Here is a 16,391-nt window from a genome sequence, read left to right on the forward strand (position 1 = left end):
TGCCTGCTATTATGATTACTTCCATGTTATCTTTTTATTTTCTTTTACTTTCTTTTTTTTTGAGACAGGGTCTCCCTGTGTCGCCAAGCCTAGAGTGCAGTGGTGTGATCCCAGCTTACTGCAACCTCCGCCTTCCGGTCCTCAAGTGTTTCTCCTGCCTCAGCCTCCCAAGTAGCTGAGATTACAGGCACCCGCCACCACGCCCAGCTAATTTTTTTTTAGTAGAGATGGGGTTTCACCACGTCAGCCAGGTTGGTCTCGATCTCCTGACCTCAAGTGATCTGCTCATCTCGGCCTCCCAAAGTGCTGGGATTACAGGCATGAGCCATCGCGCCCAGTCACTTCCACGTTATCTTTCATTGGCCAAGTACTAATGAAGCACTACAAAGCACACTTGTTCCTGAAATATGAGCAGAACTACATTTCCAACCAAAAAGAAGTATATATAAGTTACTGAATTATTAAGATAGAGAAATTTATTTACTTATTTTTCTTTTTTTGAGACAGAGTCTTGCTCTGTTGCCTAGGATGGAGCGTAATGGCAAGATCTCAGCTCACTGCACTCTCTGCTTCCTGGATTCAAGCGTTTCTCATGCCTCAGCCTCCAGAGTAGCTGGGATTACAGGTGTGTGCCACCATGCCCAGCTAAATTTTTGTATTTTTCGTAGAGACGGGGTTTTGTCATGTTGGCCAGGCTGGTCTCGAACTCCCAGCCTCAAGTGATCTGCCTGCCTCAGCTTCCCAAGGTGCTAGGATTACAGGCGTGAGCCACCACACCCAGATAAGATACAGAAATTTAAATTTCTCATTTTAACTTGTCAAATGGTTCTTGATTTTTTTCATTAAAAATGTTATTTGTGTAATATATAACGGGTTTGCCGGGCGCGATGGCTCACGCCTGTAATCCCAGCACTTTGGGAGGCCGAGGCGGGTGGATCACAAGGTCAGGAGATCGAGACCATGGTGAAACCCCGTCTCTACAAAAAATAGAAAAAATTAGCCGGGCGCGGTGGCAGGCGCCTGTAGTCCCAGCTACTTGGGAGGCTGAGGCAGGAGAATGGCGTGAACCCGGGAGGCGGAGCTTGCAGTGAGCCGAGATTGCGCCACTGCACTCCAGCCTGGGCGACAGAGCTAGACTCCGTCTCAAAAAAAAAAAAAAAAAAAAAAAAAAATATATATATATATATATATATATAAAACGGGTTTATCAATGTTGCTTTTAAACAAAGTAATATTTTTAAAGTTTCTCAGGTTTAATTTATAATACAGCAAATATCAATAGATATGTCATATAAACAAAAGGTCATTGGCACTCTATCATTAAGTATATAACTGGATCCTTATAGAAGCAAAAAGTTTGAGACCCATTATTCTGGAGAGTAGCATACTGAACATGAAAAAAACCAATTAACTCTCAAAGCTTTAATGGAGGTAAGGATAAAACAGAAATGTCATTTACTAAGAAAAATGCAGATGATACTCACCAAATGGATCTTCCATGCCACTATTAACCAGTTTAGGGAGATGAGATATTGTTTCTAAAAAGAGAAAAAGGTAAATGACACACTTAATACATATAGTCCATCACCTTTTATGCTTTTATTTTTTTATTTTTTTGAGACGGAGTCTCACTGTGTCTCCCAGGCTGGAGTGCAGTGGCGTGATCTCGGCTCACTGCAAGCTCTGCCTGCCGGGTTCACGCCATTCTCCCGCCTCAGCCTCCCAAATAGCTGGGACTACAGGCGCCTGCCACCACGCCTGGCTAGTTTTTTGTATTTTTAGTAGAGACGGGGTTTCACCATGTTAGCCAGGATAGTCTCGATCTCCTGACCTCGTGATCCACCCGCCTCGGCCTCCCAAAGTGCTGGGATTACAGGCTTGAGCCACTGCGCCCAGCCACCTTTTATGCTTTAAAAAAAATAATCCTAATTCAGTAACATTGACCGTAGTTTAAAAGTGGAACATTATAGAAATGTACAACTTATTAAATGGTAGGTCTTTTTTTTTTGAGACAGGATCTCCCTATGTTGCCCAGACTGGATTTTAACTCTTGGGCTTAAGTGATCCTCCCACGTTGGCCTCTTGAGGATTACAACAGCCTGCGACTGTGCCAGGCTGGGAGTTATTTTAGGGGAATTGAGATACAGATGTACAATATTAGATTATCATAAAACATTTAAGGCTAATTTTTGTCTTAAAATATATTATTCTCAGTTTCCTCAAATAAGCTCCCTTCCCAATCCTCATTTTGAATTTACGAGAGTGTAAGGAAAAAGGCAAGTTTTTTTGTAAGAAAAATACAACACCTGAGAAAGGGTATGAGGAACATCTTTGAAGAAGGAAATTGGTTTTGCCTAAGGAAAATGGAAGTTATTTTAGACACAGAAGGATGGTTCAGTAAGCTATAAGTTTATCCACTCAAGTATGAAAATAAAACAAAAAATGTTTCAAATGAAAGTTGACTAAGTATAATATACAACCTCCTGCACCCCTAGTCAAGACAAGTATCAAATCTGTCCTATCCAGCTTCCTACTCCTCCTGTGGTTTTTATCCTAAGGTCATTCCCTAACAGTCTAAATACTAAACTCCAATTCAGAGCCTGCTTTTTATAAATCACAACCTACTGGACAGGAATGATTGGAGAAAGTTGGGAGTAAGATGCAGTTATAGGGCCGGGCGCAGTGGCTCACAGGCTACTGGTACTAGCAATCATCTGGCTCAGATTAAGAGCTTTTGTCTTGCTTTGAGAAGACTGCTCTTTATTACCTTGTAAGATCAGAATTTTTCTGCTTTTAACGACTTTAGATGATTTTTTTAGGACCTTGGCTTTTTTTCCCCCTCAAGAGTAGTTTTTACCTAGTTCATCAATTAGATTTATCCTCAGTTTGAACACAAGAGGGCAGTCTGTACTGATTCATAAATTTTGTAGCTTTATTACCAAGTTAATTCTTGAAGAATTTGGTAAATTGAGTTTTATTATAGTAGCCTGGTGACAAATTCTAAAGAACATGACCATATGATAAACTAGAATAATACATGACAACTCCATAGGTTTGTACTGGAAACCTAAGTTTTCATTCCGACTTAACCTCCTTGCTTCACTTAAGTAAACATAACCTAAGTTTTAATATAATCTTATCAATCAAATTTATTAAACAATTAAATTCAATTGAAATTAACCTTAAATATAACTTAAATTTACTAGAGAGTATCAAAGTGAGAGCTGCTATAGAAGTTATGGTTGGCCAGCAGTCAATTGAGGCATAAAGTGAAATGTGCTTTTGATTGTTTACTAAGATAGGTAGAAATTTGAGTTCTGTGCTAGTGAGATTATTTTTTCTTTTTCTTTCTTTTTTTTTTTTTTTTGAGACAGAGTCTCGCTCTGTCGCCTGGGCTGGAGTGCAGTGGCCGGATCTCAGCTCACTGCAAGCTCCGCCTCCCGGGTTCACACCATTCTCCTGCCTCAGCCTCCCGAGTAGCTGGAGCTACAGGCACCTGCCACCGCGCCCAGCTAGATTTTTTGTATTTTTTTTAGTAGAGACGGGGTTTCACCGTGTTAGCCAGGATGGTCTCGATCTCCTGACCTCGTGATCTGCCCGTCTCGGCCTCCCAAAGTGCTGGGATTACAGGCTTGAGCCACCGCGCCCGGCCTCTTTTTTTTTTTTTTTTTTTTTTTAAGACCGAGTTTCGCTCATTGCCCAGGCTGGAGTGCAATGGTGTAATATCGGCTCATTGCAACCTCCGCCTCCTGGGTTCGAGTGATTCTCCTGCCTCAGCCTCTTGAGTACCTAGGATTACACGCACCTGCCACCATGCCCTGCTAATTTTTATATTTTTAGTAGAGACAGGGTTTCACCATGTTGGCCAGGCTGATCTCGAACTCCTAACTGGTGGTCATTCCCTGGTCACCGAATGTGAAATTGAAATACACATACTTGGGGTCAGGCGTGGTGGTTCATGCCAGTAATCCCAGCACTTTGGGAGGCCGAGGTGGGTGGATCACCTGAGGTCAGGAGTTTGAGACCAGACTGGCCAACATGGTGAAACCCTGTCTCTACTAAAAATACAAAAATCAGCTGGGCATGGTGGCCTGCACCTGTAGTCCCGGCTACTCAGGAGGCTGAGCCATGAGAATCGCTTGAACCTGGGAGTCGAAAGTTGCAGTGAGCTCAGACCATGCCACTGAACTCCAGCCTGGGCAACAGAGTAAGATTCAGTCTCAAAAAAAAAAAAGAAAAAGAAAAAAATTTAAAGTTTTGTGCTTCAAAGGACACCATCAAAAAAGTGATAAGGCAACACACAGAATGGGAGAAAATTTTTGCAAATCATCTATCTGATAAGGAACCTATATGTAGAATACATAAAGAACAATGACTCAATAACAAAGACAACCCAATTTAAAAATGGGCAAAGGATGTATATAAACATTTCATAAGAGAAGATATACAGTCAATAGGCATATGAAAAGATCTTTAATATCTTTAGCCCTGTAGGAAATGCAAATCAATGTCACAATGAAATAACACTTCACACCCATTATGATGGCTATAATAAATAAAAGAGGTAATAACAGTGTTGGGAGCTAAACCAAGAACACATGGATACTAGAAGGGGAACAACAGACACGGGGCCTGCTTGAGGGTGAAGGATGAGGGGATCAGAAAAAATACCTATCAGGTACTATAGTTATTACTGGGATGACTAAATTATCTGTACACCAAACTCCTGTGACACACAGTTTACCAACATAACAAACCAGAGCATGTATGTGTACCCCGAACGCAAAATAAAAGTTAAATAAATAAATAAATAAATAAATAAATAAATAAGTAACAAGTATTAGGAAAGATGTAGAGAAACTGGGGCCTCAATACACTGCTGGTGAGAATGTAAAATGATGTAGCCGATTTGGAAGAGTAACAGTTCACCAAACAGTTAAACATAGAGTTTACTATATGATCCACTCCTAGGTATATATCCAAGAGAAGTAAAAACATATGTCAAGGCCAGGTGTGGTGGCTCACGCCTGTAATCCCAGCACTTTGGGAGGCCGAGGCGGGCAGATCACATGAGGTCAGGAGTTTGAGACCAGCCTGGTCAATAGGGTGAAACCCTGTCTCTACTAAAAATACAAAAATTAGCTGGGCATGGTGGCGGGGGCCTGTAGTCCCAGCTACCTGGGAGGCTGAGGCAGGAGTCACTTGAAACCGGGAGATAGGACCGGGCGCGGTGGCTCAAGCCTGTAATCCCAGCACTTAGGGAGGCCGAGACGGGTGGATCACGAGGTCAGGAGATCGAGACCATCCTGGCTAACACGGTGAAACCCCGTCTCTACTAAAAATACAAAAAACTAGCCGGGCGAGGTGGCGGGCGCCTGTAGTCCCAGCTACTCCGGAGGCTGAGGCAGGAGAATGGCGTGAACCCGGGAGGCGGAGCTTGCAGTGAGCTGAGATCCGGCCACTGCACTCCAGCCCGGGCTACAGAGCAAGACTCCGTCTTAAAAAAAAAAAAAAAAAAGAAAAAAAAGAAACCGGGAGATGGAGGTTGCAGTGAGCTGAGATCGCGCCACTGCACTCCAGCCTGCGTTACAGTGCGAAACTCCATCTTATAAAAAAAAAAAGGATGTCCATACAAAACCTTGTACACAGGCCAGGTGTGTGGCTCATGCCTGTAATCCCAACACTTTGGGAGGACAAGGCAGGCAGATCACTTGAAGTCAGGAGTTCGAGACAAGCCTAGCAAAATGGTGAAACCCCATCTCTACAAAAAATACAAAAATTACTCGGGCGTGGTGGCCCGTGCCTGTAGTCCCAGCTAACGACAAAACAAACGTCCCCAAAACAAACAAATGAAAAACTTTTATACAAATGTTCATAGCAGTACTATTCATAATAGCTAAAAAGTGAAAACCACCCAATGTCTATCCACTGATCACTGGATAAACAAAATGAATACAATGGAACATTCAGCATAAAAAGAAATGAAGTATTGACACATATTATAACATGGATAAACATTTAAAACACACTAAATGAAAGAGGCTAATCACAAAGGACCATACAGCCTGTGATTCCACTTACATGAAATGTCCACAATAGGTAAGTCTATAGAGTCAGAAAGTTTGCAGTGGCCTGTGTTGGGGGTGGGTGGGGAGGAGATTAGAGAGTGACAGCTAAGGGGAACAGAGTTTTTTGGGGGGTAATTATAATGTTCTAAAATTGGTTAGAGTGATGGTTATACAACTTGCAAATATATTAAAAGCCATTAAGTTGTACACTATAAACTGTAAAGTAACTGTAAATTTTACAGTATATGAATTATATCTCAAAAATACTGTTTTTTGTTTTGTTTTGTTTTTTAAGCAGTAGATCTGAGCAACACAAGGGTATATTGTGGGAGCATGCTGTTGCCCTGGCTGGATCCCCCATTAAGGAATGACAGGACTGCTGTTGGGAGACAGCCTACAACTGTCAATCCTTTCAGGGAGTGCCTCAGATATAAAGAGTTGACTCAAGGAAGGTCACATCCTTCTGAGAAGTCCACATCCAATCAAGACCAGAGTGTAAGCCCAGCCGTTACAGTACACATGAGACAACTCTAAAAGGTCATTTTAGCTCCAGAGCCCCCGTGGGGTCCACTAAGGCTCCTGTTGGATCTCTATTGCCGCTTGACTTCTCCCTGTGGCCAAATACTGCTGCTCCTGTCCCCTCCCTTCCACGGGTGTTGACCCCAAGAGCACTTCCTAAAAAGCATTCTTCAGGCTGTACTATCAGAGTCTGCCTCAAAGATAACCCAACCTAGGACAGTACTCCTTTAAGAATAGGACTTTGCTGACAGTTTGCCAGCCATCTGATACTTTCCAATTCTAATACTAAGCTACTGAAATCACAGACTGCAATTTTCCAATACCACATGATCCTTTCACACGTTCCAAGGGACTCTTATAGACCTCTAATTTCTCTATTAGATTATACTAAACTATTCCAAAGCATAGAATTCATCTACTTCTTTTGATTGATGTTATAATATCAATCCTAGGGGATGATCCTAGGTTTGTGATGGAAAGTTTCCAGTAACAAAATACCCCTGTTCTTACAGAATTACAAACAGAAGGATGTCTTGCTAGAAAAATCCTGTGTAGTTTTTGCAGAGAAGCCTACTTTGTGTCTCCACTAACTGGATGCCTGTGCAAGACAGAAATATTTCTATGACCTCTGTAACCACCCATAAACAGATGATGCTCAAACCTATACATATTTTCAGTCCAGATATTTCTTGGAAGCTCAAGGTAAAAGCCAAAGCCCTTTCAACAGCTTATAGTGCCCTAAGACAAAAGTCACATACTCCCATCATGTTCAAGTACTCTTCTCCTTTCTCACTAAACTCCAGGCAGATGAACCTCCTTGCTGTTCCTTCGATGTGCCAGGCATGCTGAGGCTCTCTGCACTGGAATATTCTTCCCCTCCATATTCATTTCTCAATTCCTTTGGGACTTTGCTTAAATGTTACCTTCTCAGTTAAGTCTTCCTCATCACCCTACCTTAAATTGCAATCACCAAGACCACTCTACCTCAGCTTTATCTCTTTTTCCAGCTATTTCTCAAAGCACTTATTCTAATATACTACATATTTACCTTTTAAATTTGTCATCTCCTTTCATTAAAATATAAGCTCTTTCAGGACAGGTATTTTGCCTGTTTTTGTCCACTGCTGTATCTCCAACACCTAAAATAGTTCCTGAAAAACAGCAAGTGCTCAATAACTATTTTTTCATATGAACGAGATCCAAATTCACATGTCCAAATCACTCAACATCTCCACTTAGATATCTGCAAACCTCTGTTCTACATGCACAACTCATTATCTACCTCCTACTTAACCTTAGTCCTCCTTCTTCCTGCAGCTTTCACCATCCACCTAACTGACCAAATGAGAAGTCTCATCCTCTACTTCATGAGTGACTTCCAAAACATATCTTAGATCTTTGTCTTCATCTTCATTGCCTAAACACACAATAGAATCCAAAATATTATCACTTCCTCTGGACTGTTCCCCTCCAATCTGTGTTTCACAGGCCTAGTAACTGTTAAGTGTTCACTAAACTGGGATCTATGGACCTCCTGGTCTTTGTTTTCCTAGTTCAACTGAGGTAGTCTCTTTGGCAGAAACCTCCTCCTCTTCCTGACCTCTACATATTGCAGAATCCCAAGATTTGGTCCTTAAATCTCATCTCCTTGCTATCTTTACTCCTCTACTCCCTAGAATATAATTGGCATGTGGCAGAAATAATTCTTTATTGTGTATTGTCCTATACACTGCAGGACATTTAGCAACCCTCACTTAGTATCCCTCACTCCAGCCCATTAAATGCCCACAGCCTCCCCAGTGATTAGGATGTCCAAAATCAGCCTGCTAAATTTTATTTATTTATTTATTTATTTATTTATTTTTGAGATGGAGTCTCACTCTGTTGCCCAGGTTGGAGTACAGTGGCGTGATCTCAGTTCACTGCAACTTCTGCTGCGAAGTCCAAGCGATTCTCCTGCCTCAGTCTCCTGAGTAGCTGGAATTACAGGCACCTGCCACTGCACCCAGCTAATTTTTGTATTTTTAGTACAGACAGGGTTTCACCATATTGGTCAGGCTGATCTCAAACTCCTGACCTCGTGATCCACCTGCCTCGGCCTCCCAAAGTGCTGAGATTACAGGCGTGAGCCACCGCGCCTGGCCCAGCCCACTAAATTTCTAAATACCTCCTAGAGAAGCAGTAATCAACCCCTTCCCTGCAAAATGAACCCTGACTAGTCATCTCATCCAGTCCTACAATTTTTTTTTTTTTTTTTTGAGACAGGGTCTCTGTCACCCAGCCTGGAGTGCAGCAGCGCAATCGTAACTCACTGAAGCTGTGAACTCCTGAGCTCTACTGATCCTCCCACCTCAGCCTCCTGAGTAGCTAGGACTACAAGCATATACCACTCACCCAGCTAACTGTAAAATTTTTTATTTTTATTGTTTTTTGAGATGGAGTTTTACTCTTGTCGCCCAGGCTGGAGTGCAATGACGTGATCTTAGCTCACTGCAACCTCCGCCTCCTGGGTTCAAGCGATTCTCCTGCCTCAGCCTCCCTAGTAGCTGGGATTACAGGCACCTGCCATCACGCCCAGCTAATTTTTGTATTTTTAGTAGAGACAGGATTTCACCATGTTGGCCAGCTGGTCTCGAACTCCTGCCCTCAGGTGATCTACCCGCCTCAGTCTCCCAAAGTGCTGGGATTATGCCTGTGCAAGACAGAAATATTCCTGTGGCCTCTGTAACCACCCATAAACAGATGGTGCTCAAACCTATATGGTGAGCCACAGCACCTGGTGAGCCACTGTGCTCAGCCTAAATTTTTAAAACTTTTTGTACAGATGGGGTCACAATGTTGTCTAGCCTGGTCTCAAACTCCTGACCTCAAGCGATCCTCCCATCTTGGCCTCCCAAAGTGCTGGGATTACAGACATAGGCCAACATGCCTAGCCTAGTTCTACCATTTTTAATACCCCCTGTATACACTGATGATATAAACAAATTCTTATTTCCAGGCCGAACATCTCCCTTGAACTTCATCGGACTGATATATCTACAGCATACTCAATACTCTATTTGGAAATCTGGCAAGTTTCACAAACATACCATGTTTTAAAGAACAAATTCTTGATTTCCCACTCCCAATTTGTTCTTCCCCCAGTATTCCCTATTCATGAGTAGGGCAACAGATGTAAAGCACTTAGAAAAAGAGCAGGCATCTGTGTTAAGCTATTTTGTATCATCATTTCAGTAAAATGGTAGCTTAAGTTTTCTAGTTGCTCAACAAGGTGTCATCCTTGACTCTTCTCTTTCTCTCACAGCTACAATTAAATCATTACCAAGTCTTATTGCCTCTGCCTCCAAAATACATCCATAATTTAACCACTTCTCACCCTAGTCCAAGCTATCACCATCTCTTGCTAGGCTAGTACAATCAACCCCTAATTAACCTCCCTTCTACTCAGACTCCTATATTCTGTTATCCTCAGACTGGCCTGGGTGATCCTTCCAAAAAGTAAAGCAGAGCTGGATGCAGTGGCTGATGGCTATAATCGCAGTACTTTGGGATACTGAGGTGGGAGGATCACTTGAGGCCAGGAGTTCGAGACCAGCTTGGGCAACATAGTAAAATCCCTGTCTCTACAAAAAAATCAAAAAATTAGATGAGCGTGGTGGTGCGTGCCTGTAGTCCTAGCTACTCTGAGGCGGGAGGACAGCTTGAGCCCAGAAGTTTGAGGTTATAATGAGCTATGATTGCACCATGGCACTCCAGCATGGGCAACAGAGCCAGACCCTGCCTTATTAACAACAACAACAACAAAAAGGTGCGGTGGCTCACGCCTGTAACGCCTAGCATTTTGGGAGCCCAAGGGGTGCAGATCACCTGAGGTCAGGAGTTCAAAACCTGCCTGGCCAACATGGTGAAACTCCATCTCTACTAAAAATACAAAAATTAGCTGGGTGTGGTGGCGGGCGCCTATAATCCCAGCTACTTGGGAGGCTGAGGCAGGAGAATGGCTTGAACTCGGGAGGTGGAGGTTGCAGTGAGCCAAGATCTTGCCACTGCACTCCAGCCTGGATGACAGAGCAAGACTCCATCTCCAAAAAAAAAAAAAAAAAGTAAAGCATGTTATATATTCCTATTGTAACCAAGTATCCCAGCCTCAAAATGAGTTTTAAAACTTTTTTCCTTTCTTGCTTTCAGCCTTGAAACATACTTTGAAACTCTTTGTTTCCCTTTCCTATCAGGTACTTCCATGAACAATGATCACTTATCTAATTATGAGCTTGCTTAAAAATTCCAGGGGCCAATTTTGAAACAAACCAGGCAGAGAGAGCCAGTTGCAGAATCCTCCCACCTAAGAGGAGTTGTGAACAGTTGGCCCACCACTACTGGGCAGAAATCAGGATGAAGAAAACCAGAACTCCAGACAGGTGATGAACTCAAGACAGCCATGGGAACAAGATTTGAACGCCTACCCTCTCCTGTACCACTATTACATTTTTTCCCATATCTTTGCCTTCTTAAAACCCTTCACTCAGGCTGGGAGTGGTGGCTCACACCTGTAATCCCAGCACTGTGGGAGGCTGAGGCAGGCAGATCACCTGAGGTCAGGAGTTCAAGACCAGCCTGGCCAACACAGGGAAACCCCGTCTCTACTAGAACTACAAAAATTAGCAGGGAATGGTGGCGTGCGCCTGTAGTCCTGGCTACTCTGCAGGTTGAGGCAGGAGAATCGCTTGAACCCGGGAGGCAGAGGTTGCAGTAAGCTGAGATCGTGCCACTGCACTCCAGTCTGGGTGACAGAGTGAGATTCCATCTCAAAAAAAACCTTTCACTCAGCCCAAAAAACTGGAATGGTCTTTTGAAGACATGAGCCTGGCCATTCCTCAGCTCCTAGCATTTGGTTAATAAAACTGCTTTCTTTTTTTTTTTTTTTTTTTTTTTTTTTTGAGACGGAGTCTCACTCTGTCGCCCAGGCTGGAGTGCAGTGGCCGGATCTCAGCTCACTGCAAGCTCCGCCTCCCGGGTTCATGCCATTCTCCTGCCTCAGCCTCCTGAGTAGCTGGGACTACAGGCGCCCGCCACCTCGCCCGGCTAGTTTTTTTTGTAGTAAAACTGCTTTCTTTAAACCACACCTGGCTTCTCTCTTTTTCAGCCTCTGAGTGGCAAGCAGCCAGACTTAAGCCGGCTACACTATCACATCTGAAATTAACTTCAGATTTCTCTCTCTCTTTTTTTGTTTTTTAATTGAGATGGAGTCTTGCTCTGTCACCCAGGCTGGAGTGCAGTGGCACCATCTCGGCTCACTCTAATCTCCGACTCCCGGGTTCGAGCGATTCTCCTGCTTCAACCTCCTGAGTAGCTGGGATTAGAGGCATGCACCAAGAGGCCCAGTTAATTTTTGTATTTTTAGAAGAGATGGGGTTTCACCATGTTGGCCAGGCTGGTCTCAAACTCCTGACCTCAAGTGATCTGCCCACCTCGGCCTCCCAAAGTGCTGGGATTGCAGGCATGAGCCATCGCACCTGACAACTGCAAATTTCTTACCACGGCCTATAAGATCCTACATGTCCTGGTCCCTGTCTACTCCACTGACACATTTCCAACTTCTCTTGCTCACTCTATTTCAGCCATACTGAGCTTACAATTGTTTCTGTAACATAACAAGCACATTTTTACCCTAGGGTTTGCAGTTGTTGTTCAGTCAGCCTGGAATGCTCTTTTCCCAGAAACTGCATGATTTGCTCCATTATTTCAGGTCACTCAAATGTGACTCCCTCAAAGAGGCCTTTCCTTGGCAACTCCTTTTCATCATTTTCTATCCATTTACCCTGTTTTATTTTTATTTTTAATGTATCACTATCTGATGGTATACTATCTGTAATTTATCTATAGATATGCTTACCTAAGTTCTTATTGTGTCTCTCCCAATCTAGAAAGTATCATTAGATACTTTATCTGTTTTGTTCACTACTATATCCCTGCATTTAGAATGTGCATACACTAGGTACTAAAAAAATACTTACCGAATAAACAAATTAACACTAGCACCAAACAGTACTACATAGTCCGAGACCAACAAGAAATTAATAGGAATGGAATTAAGTAAGTGTCCCTGATGTATGTGAGCCATGAGAAAACCAAGTAACTTCAAAGGAACAAGTTTCCTGGCAATGTGAATACTGAAAAGTGGTAAAAGAAATAAATCATCCCATATCACTTAATAGTAGAGACATACTAAACTCAAAAAAGAATTATACACAGCAGAAATTTCATTTCAACACAAAATTATTCATCATATATATACTTTTTGAGGCGGAGTCTCGCTCTGTCGCCCAGGCTGGAGTGCAGTGGCACGACCTTGGCTCACTGTAACCTTCTACCTCCTGGATTCAAGCGATTCTCCTGCCTCAGCCTCCCGAGTAGCTGGGATTACGGGCATGTGCCACCACGCCCAGCTAATTTTTGTACTTTTAGTAGAGATGGGGTTTCACCATGTTGGCCAGGATGGTCTCGAACTCCTGACCTCTGGTGATCTAACCGCCTCTGCTTCTCAAAGTGCGGGGATTACAGGCGTGATCCACTGTGCGTGGCCTATTCATCATATTAATAGTAATTTTAACACTTTATAATTGTTATATTAAAATTTGAAAACTTGTTAGTTTTATACTCAAGACCTGTAAGTTTATACCTACATTTTCTTTTTTTTTTTTTTTTTTTGAGACGGAGTCTTGCTCTGTCGCCCGGGCTGGAGTGCAGTGGCCGGATCTCAGCTCACTGCAAGCTCCGCCTCCCGGGTTTACGCCATTCTCCTGCCTTAGCCTCCCGAGTAGCTGGGACTACAGGCGCCCGCCACCTCGCCCGGCTAGTTTTTTGTGTTTTTAGTAGAGACGGGGTTTCACCGTGTTAGCCAGGATGGTCTCGATCTCCTGACCTCGTGATCCGCCCGTCTCGGCCTCCCAAAGTGCTGGGATTACAGGCTTGAGCCACCGCGCCCGGCCGGGTACCTACATTTTCTTTCTTTCTTTTTTTCAAGACAGAGTCTGGCTCTGTCACCCAGGCTAGAGTGCCAGTGGCATGATCATGGCTCACTGCAACCTCCACTTCCTGGGTTCAAGTGATCCTCCCACCTCTCAGCCTCCCAAGTAGCTGGGACTACAGGTGCGTGCCACCACGCCCGGCTAATTTTTCTATTTTTTGTAGAGAGAGAGTTTTGCCATGTTGCCCAGGCTGGTCTCAAATTCTTGGGCTCAAGCTATCCACCTACCTTGGCCTCCCAAAGTGCTGGGATTATAGGCATGAGTCACCACACTCGGCCAGTTTATACCTACTTTTATGTTTGTAATATTGACTTACCAGTATAATAAAAATATTTTAAGCCAATACTGAGGATTAACAATAAAAATTTTCCTTTAAAAAGCATTATTTGAATTAAGAAATCCTGTTCTAGAACAAAAAGCTTATCACAACATCCCCCTGCTCTCTATATAACCTTTCATTGCCCAAGACAAAGTTGCCCAAGTTGAAGTTCAAAGTCCTAACTTGATTTACATAATCCTGTGTGATCCAGCCTGTTGACCTTCCTGACCTCGTCCCCTGCCAGTCTTTTACGTTGCTTAAACCAAATGATGTCCCATTTCCTAAATGAATCATATTCCTTCTCACCTAACCCCTTTACACATGCTGTTCCCTTTACCTTTAAAAACTAATTTTCCTACCTCTTTTTTTATTTTTTGAGGCAGAGTTTTGCTCCTGTTGCCCAGGCTGGAGTGCAACGGCACAATCTCGGCTCACCGCAACCTCCACCTCCCGGGTTCAAGCGATTCTCCTGACTCAGCTTCCTGAGTAGCTGGGATTACAGGCATGCGCCACAACAGCCAGCTAATTTTGTATTTTTAGTAGAGACAGGGTTGGTCCATGTTGGTCAGGCTGGTCTTGAACTCCTGACCTCATGTGATCCACCCGCCTTGGCCTCCAAAAGTGCTGGGATTACAGATGTGATGAGCCACTGTGCCCGGCCTTTCCTACCTCTTTATACAGCTAATTCCTTTAAATCTCAAGCTTGGATAATGTATCTTCCAGAATACCTTCTGTATTAGAGTTCTTCTCAGAAACAGAACCAGAGGATGGATACAAAACATATATATTTGAGATCTGATAAAACTATTGCCTCAAAAGTGCTTCTCTTGGAATATTAGCATTTAATTAATTAATTTTTTTTTCTTTTTTGAGACAGAGTCTTGCTCTGTCGCCCAGGCTGGAGTACAGTAGCATGATCTTGGCTCACTGCAAACTCCAGCTCCCAGGTTCAAGCAATTCTCCTGCCTCAGCCTCCCAAGTAGCTGGGATTACAGGCATGTGCACCCACGCCTGGCTAATGTTTGTATTTTTAGTAGAGGCAGGGTTTTACCATGTTGACCAGGCTGGTCTCGAACTCCTGACTTCAAGTGATCCGCCTGCCTTAGCCTCCCAAAGTGCTGGGATTATAGGCATGAGCCACCACGTGCAGCCTATTTTATTTTTTGAGACAGGGTCTACCTACTCTGTCGCCCAGGCTGGAGTGTGGTGGCATGATCTTGGCTCACTGCAACCTTCGCCTGTGGGGTTCAAGTGATTCTCCTGCCTCAGCCTCCTGAGCAGCTGGGACTACACACATGTGCCACTATGCCTGGCTAATTTTTTGTATTTTTAGTAGAGACGGGGTTTCACCATGCTGGCCAGGTTGGTCTCGAACTCCTGACCTTGTGATCTGCCCGCCTTGGCCTCCCAAAGTGCCAGGATTACAGGCATGAGCCACCCTGGCCAGCCACCCAACAGATATTTAATGCTGCTGTTGCTAATGGCAGCCACAGCCTTGGTGGTGTTAACATAGGTATACGAGAATTCTAAAATATATTATCCTCTTCCCAGTTTTAACAGAACTCTTCAAATGTATCAATTCCTCAACTTGGTAACCATGGCTAGGTCAGTTCAGTGAAAGCAACACAGAAGCATGTATTACAGGCTAGAAACTTGATATTAAAATCAAAAATTAGGCCAGGGGCCGTGGCTCATACCTGTAATCTCAGCACTTTGGGAGGCAGAGGTGGGCGGATCATGAGGTCAGGAGATCAAGACCATCCTAGCCAACATGGTGAAAACACGTTTCTACTAAAAATACAACAACAACAACAACAAAAATTAGCAGGGCGTGGTGGCACGTGCCTGTAGTCCCAGCTACTCGGGAGGCTGAGGCAGAGGAATCGCTTGAACCCGGGAGGTGGAGGTTGTAGTGAGCCGAGATCACGCCACTGCACACCAGCCTGGCAACAGAGCAAGACTCTCAAAAAAAAAAAAAAAAACAAGCAAACTTTATTTTTTTCTCAACTACCCTAATAATAGCTTCATTCCTTGTTTCATTTTGAATGTCCAAGATAGCCTCAGGTTGTACACACAGATATAAATGAATCTACTAAGATGGAAACCATCAAGTATGAAAATATTTTCTGCCTTTTCTATTCCTTTATGGGCAATTGCTGTAATGCTAGACCTGTGTTCTTCAAAATAACCTTCTCCATCCTGAGAAAGCTTAACAAGTCAGGCAAAAATCAAAAGAACAAAAATTTACTGCTTAAGAGAACTTGCATTATCTTTCACTGGACAAATGAGCACAAGATCAAATATCAATCACACACAAACTGGTTAATGATTAGCACAAGTTCAAATATCAATCACACACAAACTGGTTAATGATTCTGGTTACAAAATGTAATACTATAGAATAACCTTCTTGTCTTTGGGGATTCAAGTGGGAATAATAATATTCATCTTCAATGA

General features: G+C 43.3%; 1 protein-coding gene across 16 annotated transcripts in view; it reads right to left on the reverse strand.

Annotated features, from left to right (window-relative positions):
• The window catches only part of PHACTR4 (phosphatase and actin regulator 4), a 132,712-nt gene that overhangs the window by 93,836 nt on the left and 22,485 nt on the right, over positions 1 to 16,391 (reverse strand). For 9 of the 16 annotated variants that reach the window (XM_073007613.1, XM_073007618.1, XM_073007615.1 and 6 more), the window contains one exon: positions 1,485 to 1,538. In XM_073007613.1, the coding sequence (XP_072863714.1) occupies positions 1,485 to 1,500 (16 nt within the window). In that variant the 5' untranslated portion in view covers positions 1,501 to 1,538. Of the gene's footprint in view, positions 1 to 1,484; positions 1,539 to 7,635; positions 7,724 to 15,631; positions 15,726 to 16,391 lie in introns of those variants that run through there. The other 7 variants (XM_073007612.1, XM_073007606.1, XM_073007610.1 and 4 more) reach the window with 4 other exon arrangements.

The sequence above is a fragment of the Chlorocebus sabaeus genome, chromosome 20 (genome assembly GCF_047675955.1).
Source record: "Chlorocebus sabaeus isolate Y175 chromosome 20, mChlSab1.0.hap1, whole genome shotgun sequence".
Lineage (NCBI taxonomy): Eukaryota > Metazoa > Chordata > Mammalia > Primates > Cercopithecidae > Chlorocebus > Chlorocebus sabaeus.